Source organism: Sinocyclocheilus rhinocerous, unplaced genomic scaffold (assembly GCF_001515625.1).
Source record: "Sinocyclocheilus rhinocerous isolate Xijiao unplaced genomic scaffold, SAMN03320098_v1.1 scaffold605, whole genome shotgun sequence".
NCBI classification, from domain to species: Eukaryota; Metazoa; Chordata; class Actinopteri; order Cypriniformes; family Cyprinidae; genus Sinocyclocheilus; species Sinocyclocheilus rhinocerous.
Window position 1 is genome coordinate 1,314,832 of NW_015661612.1, and position 13,704 is coordinate 1,328,535.

Here is a 13,704-nt window from a genome sequence, read left to right on the forward strand (position 1 = left end):
CTCTTTCTTCATCCTTCTATTTATCTTGGCTGTTTTTATCTGCCTTTACTCTTCCCCTGACTCGCCACCTTTTTTTCTTTTTCGTGGTGTAATTTCTCTCTGCACTAAGCAATCTGGTGTGATGCATGGTGTGATAGTGAAGCTGATGTAACCACACAGCAGATTACACTGTGATCCTTAGTTTAATCTCCACTCGCTCTCTACGCACACACTGTATGTGTACATACACACATTGCACACTAAGTCAGCTCATATGACCAGCCACATGACTAAGCCTCAAGTTTAGAGACTAATCCTCACACTGCACATCACACCACTGAGAAATTGTCTTTACTACGCATACTGTATACAACATGCCTATAAAAAACAATAAAGTCAAAATAACAATAATATATTAACCAGAGGTTGAAAGCGTATTCATACGAACACTACAACTCAGCATAACACTGCATGTCAGAAAGCCTGGCTGTTCCAAGCCTTTGTGTTCTCCTGGAAAATCCTTGGATCCCACTGCACAGCTGCAGGAAGAGGGGAAAAAAATAGAAGGGAGCAAAAAGCTGGGTGGAAGAAAAGGAAAAGTAAAACAAACAGGGGGAAGAAGTGGGGAGAGGAGAGACAGGAAAGGCACACTAACCCATATTTACCAAGCAGCACTGAGAGGGAAGAAAATCTGTGGGGAAAGGCAACGACTTTAGACCAACAACTCAGACCAATAATGCACACACTATCATGTGGCACTGATATTGCGAATGCTAACAAACATCAGCGTCAAATTCTCACTCGCATATGTGCAAATCAATCAGTCTAAAAGCCCTTTCAGTCGAGAGCTGACGTCATTCCCAGCTAGATCATCAGCAATCCTCTCCCACTGGACCAATCCATCTATCCGTCTGTCTCTACTTCTCTGTTTGCTTTCCCCTTTCTTTTTTAATGTAGCTTTAATGGAAAGAGTGCACAATGTGGGTAGTGTACGACTTCACATTAATTAAAAATAATTTTAGTGGTTTTTTACAAGATTTTAAGTTATTGTACTTCACTTTACAAATACCAAACCTTGACAAAACCCACTGCTTTTTACACTACAACACCACAGCGACCAGAGTTGTTATTGTACGGTTTTACTGCATCCAAGTACCACAATCAGTGTGGTTATTTTATACTCTCTTGGACCTATGGAAATAAACACACAACATTCAGCGAGAAGCAAACATAAACCACTCATATGAGCAACTGTATATCCTCTACAATGCCAGTGTTTCAGCAGACTGGGATCTCTCCATACACAGCTTTCATACAGTGTTGTATAATGAGCTGTTTGTATTCAAACAACGTTGATACTGTATGTTTCCCTCAAGGTCTATACACAACACAGGAGAGTGTAACCTCGCACCCCCACCCACCCGTTCACAGTAATATGAGAGAAAGAGAAGGAGGCAAACTTAGATTTAAAAAAAGAAGGAAGAGAGACAAGGCGAGGGGCCCCTTTTTCTGGTACCCCATGTAACCCTTATTGGGCCTCTACACAGAGAGAAATAAAAAGCAGAAAAAGGACACTGTAGAACCACAGACACAGACAAGTTTAGTGGCTCCTTTCAGTGATAATAATAACAATTGTGTGTATATAAATACAAACACACAAACACACACACACACACATACAGTATACAAATAGGCTGCAATGTGGGAGTTCACGCTACATTACTGCATATGGTCACTCATGCGCACATGCTTTCATCCACACATAAAAGAAAAACTCTATCTTTGAAGCATATGAGCAAGGAAATGCATACTGTTCCCAGAAAAGGGGTGTGTGTGTATGTCTGTGTCCATTTGCTTGTGTGCATGTCAAAAGCATCAACACTCACTACGGGAAGGAGAGAAACGAGGAGAAACAGGCTCAGGGCCTCTTAACTACTCCTTAAAAACAAAGGGGGTGTCGTAGAGGGTATATGAATATACTGCAGAATGTGTAAACTCTGTGAACCCTGCATGCTTGGTTTGCGGGATTCAGAGAGCGTGACTGTTTGCGAGTGCAATCAATGAGGAGCATGTTTGCTCATTAAACCCTGTGACCCACCATGCCAGTCAAGCAAACTATTACTATGCACTTCAGTTCAAAAGTTTGGGGTCAGTAAGATTTTTTAAAATGTTTTTGTCTCTTAAGCTCACCAAGGCTGCATGTATTTGATCAAAAATACAGTGAAAATAGTAAAATTGTGAAATATTATTACAATTTAAAATAACTCTTTTCTATTTTAATATATTTTAAAATGCAATTTATTCCTGTGATGCCAAAAATTGATTTTCAGTGTTGCGATATGCTGATTTGGTGATCAAGACACATTTCTTATTATTGTCATCAACGTTGAAAACAGGTGTGCTGCTTAATATTTTTGTGGAAACCATGCTAGATTTTTTTCAGGATTCTAAGTTCTCGAAAACAGCATTTATTTGAAATAGAAATAATTTCTAATATTATAGATGTCTTTACCTTCACTGTGTTTGATCATTTATTGAAGTATTAATTTGTTTAAAAAAATCTTGTCGTCAAACTTTTGAAAGATAGTGTAGCAACTTCTTTAATCAAATCATACGTTATTTTATATCAAGTTTATTAGTACTGTACATTGTTTGTGCCAAGAACATCATCATTTTGTTTGACCATTTATCACCCTCTCAACCCCTTAAACCACTTTGTTGCTGCTGTGCTTAGAAAGAGAAGGTTCAACCAAATATGAAAATGTTGTCATCATTTATTCACCCGCAAGTCAATGCAAACTGGTAACAGCAGAGTAACAGCATTTTCATTGGATCAGAACACCCTTTATCAGGTAGTAACAGTGAGATTCCAAAATGATTCTTGGGCACTAATTCTGTGTAAAGATTCTCCTTAAAAGCTGCACTAAAATGCTGCATGTCTGCCACATCAGAGTGACTGTTGTCAGTCACTGTGTGTCAAATTTCAAATGTGTGATGCATTGTGATTCATTTGTGAATGTGTAAATTATTAAATATACAATCAACCAAATGATTAACAATACATTTCAAATCCTTATTACAATTTTTGTAGACCAATCCAAAATTGTTTCAGAAGAATCACAATGCATCAGTGAATCAGTTTCTCCTACCATCCATAACATTTATAGTGTATTATAGACTGACTTTATAGTGTACTGTAGACTGACTAGGTTAAATCTTACAATCATTTTTTTACAGAGAGGGATTGACTGGCATATGCAAAGACAGAGAATGATCTTTTCTGAGAATGTGCAATGCAAAGGAAGAACAAATGAGAGACAGACAAATACAGACAAACAGTGAGAGTAGCGAGGAAGACGTACATGAGATACCCAGGAGCTGTAGAGCGATTTCATGCCCCCATAAACACTGCAGCACAAATAGAAGTATAGAGAGAGAGGGATGGGGGAGGAGGGCAGACAAATGTAAATGGAACAAAACTAAGCAAATCTAACTAAAAATGCAGGCAGTGTTAGAGATTAGAGCAGCTGCCTTCAAATTTGTGCCAAAAGGCATGTGCCACATTACTTTAGCCCAAAATGTTCCTGATATACTGCTTCCTCACTCTGACTGAGCTGGCTGATAACAAACTGCTGATGTGTCCAGCAACTGGAACCGTTGCAGACTTTACTGCTAAGTCAGAGCTTCGGCCCCATTCAGCTTGATCCACTGGCCTCCACTGACATCCATATCACCAGAGCTGACCCCGGGGCAGGTTAAAGACAGGTGTGTAAACACTGAAGGTGCAGTGAAAAGAGATAAGCCTCCGCTGATAGTGTGCAAGGCAATGGACTCTTAAAACAGATAACAGGCATGTGCCGATGACCTCACCACCTGTAGAACATCTGATTGGCCTGTTATTTAGAACACACTGTATTGATAAGAGGTGTTGGTTTGGCGCTGTGTCACGAACTGTACTGTTATGACATCAGTTCTTGGAAAAGACTTTGACTTTAAGAGACATTCAGATTGAGAAACATTCAGACAAATAGATACTTAGTGAGCAATCTAAAGACCACGACGAGGAAAAAAATCCCTAAGAGTTTTAGGTGGAAATCCTAGAAAGCCACTGACCTGCACAGTTTAGCTCCAACCCCAATTTAAAAACAACTGTTTTCTATTTTAATATATTTTAAAATGTAATTTATTCCTGTGATGGTAATACTGAATTTTCAGCAGCCATTACTCCAGTCTGTAGTGTCACATGATCCTTCAGAAACCATTCTAATATGTTGATTTGGTGCTCAAGAAACATTTCTCATTAAGTGTTCTGCAAAATAGTCTTGTGGAAACTGATCAATTTGTCAGGATTATTTTCAGCATTTATTTGAAAATAGAAATCTTGTAAAAATGTAAATGTCTTTAAATGTCATTTTTCAATTTAATGCATTCTTGCTGAATAAATGTATTAATAAAAAAAAACATCTTACTGACCCCAAACTTTATTACATTAGTGTACATAGTATCGGTGATGCTGACTAATTTGTTGTTCAATTAATTGTACCCACAGAAGTACATATGAGTATAAAAATATATATATATTTACTGCTCAGAATGTCATAGTACATACAAGCAATTAAGAGAGATATTTCTCTAAATGTGTTTTTAAAAATCTAGCTTTTTTTGCCCCCAGTTTTCAAAATAACTCAGCATTTTATGTAAAAATACAGCAGAGCGTGACAATTACAGGCAATCAAAGATAATTTGATGTTTAATAAACAACTATGCAGTATAGTTTTGGACAAATGAGATTTCACAGTGGAAGCTACTCTGTGATTTTTGCAGTTACAGGATCAAATGTGAAGATAAATTAAATCCTTCAACTTGGCATCTGATCAAACATGTAGCTCTGTAAAGTTTCCTAGACTTCTGATTAAGTGTCAGGTGTCATATAGCCTACTTATTGGCCCCATAAAAATGTTGCCCTGGGTTCCACTGATTTAAGTGATGGCTCTGTCAGATACAAAAGCCAACATAAATCTGACTACCAAATTCACTACGTCCATGTGGCCTCTGGTGTTATGTCACAGAAAATAAATTTGCTTAGTCAAGGAGGATCTGAAAGCCTTACATCATCACAGACCCATATTTAAACACCTGCTCCACAATCGAAGCACAGGAACTGCCAGACTCAATCTACCATAATCTGGGTTAATCAATCCAATCTTTTGTCTAATCAAATGTCGACACACGCATACCCACATATGAGCACCAAAATAGACCCTCTGCGTCACCACAACCAGGCTAATAATCGCCCACTCCTGTCTGACAGTTTTTCTCTGTTATCTCTCAAAGGGCTGATATATGAGATTGTCACTGAGTATGTATTTCCCTAAAACTGTCATTTCCCTCTGTTCACTGCAATAATCACTCTCTACAAAGCCACATCTCTTCTCATTACTGCTGGCTTTGTCTGGCCAAAAGCTCCTGACATAGAAATCTAGCTTTATTGTACCTAATTAAAGTTGAAACGAGAACTATTTTTCTGCACCGTGATGGGCAGACATACGTAATTGGAAATGACGGGTTGGGAACAAAACAAATAAAAATTTCAAAAGCCTCAGGTCAGAGCTGCAAGCAAGCACACCTTTAGAAAACTGAGCGGGTATATTAGGAGCATGGAAAAGGTGGGAAGAAGCACAGGCTGAACTAGAAATACATTCAAATGTCTTTACCGCAGCATATCTGCTTCTGACATGCTGCTGTAGATGCTGTCCCATCAGGAAGTCTGTGTTTTAATCAAATGTTTTCAAATATGAAAATGTCTGCTGGGTGAGGGAGGGGGAAGTGCATATGTACGAATTACAGCAAGTGATGTCGGTTGAGCATAAAATACAAGTGCTTAAACCTTGTGTGCGGGATGTAAATTTCATCATCAGCACAGCCAGATTTTTCTAACTGTACGTAATCCTTCTGCTGTCACCCACTTACAAAAAAAAACTGTGCAAAAACAGCCTGTTACACTGCTTGATATTGCAAACTTGTATTTGTTATCATATTATTTTAATGATAATTTATTATTTTAATTATCATAATCAGAAATACACTGGTTTGTAGCACAAATAGTTTTATTGCGCCCCTTCGTTCAATTAAATTGATAATCGTTCAAGAAAATAGCTTACTTCTGTGTTTCAACGCAAGGTGGATGCTTTAGTGTAACCATAGCAAAACATCTATGACCCCAGTGACCCTCACTTCAAGACCTCTCATGCATCTAAACATGACCAGGCATGTATAAAAGCACAAAACATCAACATTAACCACATGCCAGTCAAGACACAAAACAGTGACTGTACATGAATTAACAGTCATAGCCACTGCAATATCTGCACACACCTCCCACACATTTTCTCAGCACTTTTAAATTCTTTAAAGTTAGCATGAAATGAACATTCGCCCTACCTATTTTTCTAAATCAATATTATAGATCTCATTGTGAACAATTAATCTGTGCATGTTTCATTTATTTATTTATTGTTTGGCAACATATGCAGGACTTCTCCAATCATTTCATCCACTCAAACCCGTTCTGACAAGCTTGCGTTCACCTGCCTCCAATTTTAGGTACAACACCCACGTCTCAAAATCCAATCAACAACAGATGGATAAAAGCACATGCATAAAACTCCCCACCCTACACTTTTTATTTTTTGATAATCCATTACTCTCTGATGTACGTCGCAATATGGAAGAAAAGATCTGTCGCTAATTCCATTTCATCAAGACAAGATACAGATATTATGTACAGCACTAAAGGAGTGCAATTTTGCATGTATTATGTGCATATATAATATTAATGTTGTATTTGTTTACCCCTCCCTCTTGACAATAAACAGATTACAGGAAAAACCTTAAGTAGCGCACCTACATCTTGGAACTGTGCAGAGTGAAATTCGCAGAATACAGACCCTCTGGAGGGTGACCGGATCGCTTTCATCACTGTGACTGAAAGATTTCAATTGGGCCTAGTGTGGCAGCTCAGCATATTAAGTGTTCCAGGAACAATTATGGTGCAACACAATATAGTAGTAGCTTGTTCTTTTTAAGTTACATAATCTGATTATATTTCAGATGTGAGATAAACAGCAGGGTTACGCAAGGTAATAACATAGCAAAGAGGATAGAGACGAGTGTGTGTGGTGGACGCGAGATTACAAGATTAAAAGCAGTGAGCAGGCAAATCTGCATGTGTGTGTGAGAGATCCTCAAGAGATGTCTCTTAAAAATTGATCAAATTACCCAAATTAATGCTTGAAGCACTGAATAATTTAAAGGCTGAATTTTAAGAGTAAAGTACATCATTTGGCACTAGAGGAATGATCGGTCTCTGCTGGAGCTCATTGTGAAGGAAAACGATAAATCAATAAAATCTCATCACTTGTACACCTGCAAAAGAAACCTTTTCAAAAACATTCAAGACATCACAATCACATTCTGCCCGATTGTATAACCAGATCATTAAATAAAGACACAGCATTATCCAGTAACATTCAGTCCAGAGAGTAGGAGGAAGGTGCTGTAATGTCATCTATGCTATAACAGTCACTCACTCGCTCTCTCTCTCTCTCCTACAGAGTCACAACAGTATGTTCAAAAGAAACAAAGGAACGCCTTTATGAGATCACATGTCATCCAAACCCTCTCATTACAGCAGAGAGGACCAGTGACCTGGTAGCCATAGTGATGCAGCTTATAATTTTTGCACCTGTACTTGGTCACTGCTGCCTTTTGTGTCTGGATAAGACATCTTAGGCCTACTTATCTTTTGTTGCTCTTTCTGTTTCTTAATTTAACTCCTTTTCTATTCTTAATTAGCAAGGAAACGGGCCTTTCTTGCAGGTTTTGCAAACATTTTACTGTAAAATGCAATATTGACAATACCTGAAATACTTCAGAGGGTCGTGGTGGGTCTCAATGCTTATGTTTTCATCCTTCAAGAATCCTTCAAGGGTTTAGGTGAAGTAGTTTTATCGGAATGCTGAGATATTCTGAGGTTGTGTTAAAACCGGCACCTACACTCCGTACACACAGATCTGCTCCAAGTTTTAAGATGTTTGCTGGAATGTGTGTCATATTTAGAGCTCAATGTATCACATGAGCAAAGTTCAGTGGAACATGTTTAGACATTTTTCCACATATCAGAAATGGCAGCAGGCACTAGACTACTGGTTCTAATAGAGACCAGGGGGAGGTGTGTTTATTTGTGTAAACTCATGCTAGAATTGTGGTTATAGTATTTGATCATAAAACATGTTTGACTGACAGGTAATGTTTTGCATAGCAGTTTGAGAAACATGATCGTGCACATACACGGTCCTGAATGCTAGACGAGTCGGTGTGCAAACAGTTCCACGCTGAGCTGGATTCCACATAGTTTGCCGTTGCCACAGACCTGGCAGTAACTCTCCTTTCACTATTATAATTCATGGCTATTTACGGCCAGTGGGACAGGCAAGTGGGGCCTCCTACCGCAAACTCAGCCCTTGACCTTGCACCCACAACCCCACCATATACCCCCTCCCCCAACCCGCCCTGGCTCTGTAAGTGAAAGGCCCATATGTCTTGTGTTGGCTTCGGCCCATGGCCATGACATTCCCTTTGAAGGCAGTCCTGCCTGCTGACTGCTAAGAAGAAGTTCGTTCCATTCTGAGTTGTTACGCAATTCCTAATGTCATTCAACACCTACATAAACAGTCTGGGCAGCTTCTAGAGCGGGTACATTTACCGTGCCAAGTTTTATGTAAGCCGTGCTGCATGGATATGAACATAAAGGCATTTAGATACATGGACATTTCTTAGGCTTGGCTCTGATGATATAGTATTTATGGCTTTTAAGCATTATCACAAGAAAAAGTTCATCTAAACTAACTTGAGCAAATTGTTTTGTCACAATTTTTCCATACTGATCATGCCTAATTTGCTGTTTATTTTTATGCTATTGTCCAAATAGTTTGTTTATAGGAGACGTCACTGAGCTTGCTGCACCGTTGAGTCATGCGCACGTGAACCCTTGAAACCTTTCCAGTTTTCAGTGTGAGTGAGTAAGCGTGGCCAAACTTGCCAGAACATGTGTTTCTTGTTGTGATACAGAATGAAAATGCTGCACGGAATAAAAGAGACACTTGCCCATCTTATGACATGCATTATTTAGCACAGTGGATCTCAGCCTTGTTCCTGAAGGGGCCCTCCAACAGTACACATGTTGGATGTCTGCTTAAAGTGATAGTCTGCCCAAAAATTACTTTCCCTCATGTCATTCCAAACCTACATGACTTACTTTCTTCTGTAAAACACAAAAGAAAATATTCTGATGAATGTAGGCAACCAAATGGTTTGGGGTCTCATTGGCTTCCATAATATGGACAAAAATAAATGCTATGGAAGTCAATGGGACCCAAATCTGTTTGGTTACCAACATTCTGCAAAAAATCCTTTTTGTTCCAAAGAGGAAAGAAAGTCATACAGGCTTGGAATGACATGAGAGTTAGTAAATGATGACAGAATATCCCTTCTATATCGCTTCATATCTGATTAAACTCATCAGCTCATTAGCAGAGACATCTAAAATGTGTAGTGTGTGGTGGCCTTCAGGAATGCAGTTGGGAAGCACTGCTCGAGTGGAGCGCTTACCTTCCAACCAGCTGAACTGTTGCTGTCGCCTTTGTCTTTAAAGTATAGGACGCTTCTGACCATCCAGTCGTAGATCTGGGACAGTGTCAGTCTCTTGTCTGGGGTGCTCTCTATGGCTTTTGTGATAAGGTCTGCGTAGGACAGGTTGCCCCATGCGTTCCTCCTTGAAGATGACTTCCGGGGAGTTTGCTGTTGGCTGCTCTGACCGCTTGCCCCCGGACTCGCCGTGGTCGCAGAAGTGGGCTGAGAAGAAAGTGGGGAGCCTGTGTTCTCCTGACCGCTAGTGGAATGCAGTTCCTCAGTCAGGCTTGGGCTGCCATTGTCCTCTCCTTCACCCACACTGTTGGCACTGATTGCCATAGCTTTGTCATCCTCATCATCTTCTTCCTCTGGGATTATGTCAGTGTCGTTGGAAGCAGGCTTTGCTGAGCTGGACTCTGGCAGTGGCCAAGTGCATGATCTCGGCCGTTTCTGTGGCTCAAAATCCGGATCGATGGCTACATCCAGACAGGACAGTGGCTCCAGGGTTGTCTCTGCCATCGCCTCTACCAGCCTTCTTTGACCCTCCTCTGTACTCTGTCTTGATCAATGATAAACAGGCAGTGGGAAGCGGTCACAGTCGCATTCCATGAATGCACCTAAATATCTAAATGGTGCTTAAATGCTTCTTGAGCCAGTAGTGCAAATCTGAATGATAATTAACACCCCTCCCTGTGTTTCAGAAAGACAAAAATACAATATACAAATTATATGCAACTGTGCATTTTATGTGTGTGTGTGTGTGTGTGTGTGTATCACATTACATTATAGAAAGCGAGAGAGAGATTATGCACTTTAAATTTAACATTTTGCCATCCAAATACGGCAAATTTAAGCTACTATTTCAAAAGCCATTAACAGTATAATTAAACGTATCATTTTTCGATGTGTCTAATGAATCAGTGAAAATTAAAGGCTTCTGGAAATGCGGGGTACGCGCAACACTCACGTGAAGGTATAAACAAAGATTAGCGTGTATACTGTACGCAAAGTGCTCCGCTTTCATTTTAATTTAACACTTGCTTGATGGCACATCTTCTTGCTCGTCGTTACACTTTCATAATGACACACTCTGACTCAGATTATTCGTATTCCAGTGGAGATGACCGCACGAATGAGATATGAAACCACTGTTATTGTGAAAGTGAAGAATTTAGGACTTAAATATATTGCTATTCCATAACAATATTCAGTATTATTCAATATTAATAATATGATAGCTGGCTGAATTCCGAGAAACAACAGCGTGAATGCAAAGTGGACCAATAAGAGAAACATTTCAAATATCTGTAATGTTTAAAATTAAATGATTCACGTAAGTCTACAAATATTAGCTATATTTTCAACGTTTTCAAAGCCTAATTAGCAAAACTGTTTTATGTGATTCCAAACCAAATTAAATTACTTCTTAAGGTGTATTTGCACACACTGCGCACGTAAATCACAACTGTCAGCCAAAATTTTGTGACAGCACAACTATTGTACCTAATGTAAATAAATCCAGTACATTAATATGAGCGTGTGTGTGTGTATACACACACATGCATGAGTATACATTATAATATTATATGCATAATGCAATACCTCAACACGCACCATTCAGCCAGAGCCGTTTCTCTTCTCTGTGTCGCACTCCAGTCACTTGGTGCACTGATGTAATAACTATATCTCTCCAGCGCACTTCGCCAGTAGCCACGGACAAAGCGCCACAACGTCACTGCATACAACCATCACAAGCAGTAAGTCGCTGTAGTGACAAAAGAACTGAACTGTCAGAGCCACTGCACATTCAGCGGGCTACAATCAAAACGCCGTTATGTCAGATCAAGACAACTACAATAACAAGGAAAAAACTACGCGTGCTCGTAGACTGTACTGATCATTTTGTGCTATTTGCCAGTTTGACCCCTATGTCCCTTCGCATTCCGAAGACTCTTTAACAATTAAAGGTAACGTTAGAGACGCAACTATCGCTTAATGACTGTGTCTTGTTAGACCGCGCACCGGTGCCTCGGTGTCACGAACGGTACATTGCAATAATTCCCATCCAGAAAGCCCCTTCTCTCTCTCTGCACCTATCTATCTAAAGGCACAGAAGGACTATCTACTCTAATCGTCTGTCAGCACTCAAGCCAGCTCAATTTAGGACTGAGTGACTGGAGAAGGGCGAGAAGAGAAACGCAGCCTCTACCGCTGACAGGGACCTGCCACCTAGATTCCGCCTGTGGGATCGCCTCTTAAAGGGCCACTGCTCCCCATCACAGCTGCCAACAGGCGAGAGGACATGTTCAAACAAGTCACTCCAAGTACGGAGAGCCCATATCAGTTTATCGGATTTCCAAATATAGATTCAGTTTGAGAAATTGTAGTTCAGACATGCAAACAACATTATCTGGGCATATTATCTGGAATGTGCTGTAGATTAGAGACAACACTTTCAGGTAACACAAGTAGACAGAATTAGCCAGTACATCATTAAGGGAGCCAGCAGTACAGTGTTGAGGGAGTTAGTGTGACAAATTTGGTTATAATCAGATGCCTGATAAGTAATATCTTAAAGGAATAGTCCACCATAAATGTTGTCACTTTCTCCACTGTTCCAACACAGTATTACTTTCTTGAAAACATGTTCTTTGTGAAGCATGTCTTTATGGTGGTTTGAAATGAAAATTCACCCAATTTGTTAATACATGTTACAGATCTTATTGTGAATTTTTTTGACCTTGTAATTAATAATCAGAATGTCATAACTGGAATTTCCGGGGAAACACCACACTTCTCTCTGGTGAATTATGCAGGTTTTCTCCAATCATTTGGTCTGCTTAAACTCGCCCATAAAAAACGTTTAATCTGACTCCATTTTTTGAATGCAGTGCCCACATCTCAAAATCCAATCAACAAATGACAGATTTTTTACGTCACAATATGGAATAATAGATTTGTTGCCATTTCGTTTCATCACAGTTTTAAATCCCTAAGTTGTATAAAAAAAGAGAAAAAAGTAATAGAACAATAAAAGTAGCCAATATTGGTAAGCAAGTTTTTTTGAAGGCATAGGATAGTGTTTTTGTTGTTTTGTGAAGAACAGACTGAAATTGAAGTCATGAAATTGAAATAAAATAACATTCACAATCATGTTTTTAACATACTACAATCAGTCCCATTATCGGCATGAATCAGTGGAGTTTGTCATCCATGTCATCAAACCCTGAGTGATACATTCAAAGGCAACACTTAACTGAACATAACCACAAATTATATTTCAGAACTATAGCAAAAGCAGAGTTCAGCTCCAAAATTGTATTTTCACAATACTTGGAACAGACTGCATGGGTCTCAGAGAGTCACTGCATGAGTTTTTTTATTAATTTTTTTGGATCTTGGAATTTAAAATCACAATCCACTTTCAATGGATGTAAAATTGCCCATTCTCCCCCAAGAAAGAAAATAATGGGGGTTTGTAAATATCATTTTAATGGAAGTCTTCCTTTAAATATTCAAAAATATCTGGTAATGATTTTTTTTTTTTTTTACTTGCTCTGGGGCCACTGACAAATGTTGAGGCATGTCTTGTATTTACCTTCCGCTGGCACTTTAATCCCTGCGTGAAGTCGTCCTTCATGACACGCCCCCTGCTGCCAGCCTCGTTTTATTCAAACACATGACGTAATTCATAATAAAGAAATTTGCTCTGGCGTTTGCTCTCCTCCAGCACAGTGTCGTCTTATCAAAACACGAGCACGTCTTTGTTCCTGCGGAGATGCGTACTTTCTCGGGCGCGGTGAATCCGACGATGTTTGTGAAGGAATGCGCGCTCTTCTTCCACGTGTCTGCATCGGCACATAATCACATTAATCGAGATACAAACTGAGATTATTAATGACATTTATGCAGGTTCAGAGTCTGAAATACATGTGAAAACATGCAGAACTCATTACATAATCGCACGGTTTGTGTAGGATATTAAAGTGGTGCCATTCTGTGATACTATTGTATGGCCAACAACAATTGGTACTA

General features: G+C 39.4%; 1 protein-coding gene across 2 annotated transcripts in view; it reads right to left on the minus strand.

Annotated features, from left to right (window-relative positions):
• LOC107726429 (forkhead box protein O3-like) overlaps positions 1–11,860 on the minus strand; it is a 29,636-nt gene extending 17,776 nt beyond the window's left edge. The window contains exons 1-2 of one of the 2 annotated variants that reach the window (XM_016535991.1): positions 11,284–11,860; positions 9,649–10,359 (exon numbers count right to left, since the gene is read on the minus strand). In XM_016535991.1, the coding sequence (XP_016391477.1) occupies positions 9,649–10,188 (540 nt within the window). In that variant the 5' untranslated portion in view covers positions 10,189–10,359; positions 11,284–11,860. Of the gene's footprint in view, positions 1–9,648; positions 10,360–11,271 lie in introns of both variants that reach the window. The other variant, XM_016535988.1, reaches the window with a different exon arrangement.
• Positions 11,861–13,704: the final 1,844 nt, after the last annotated feature.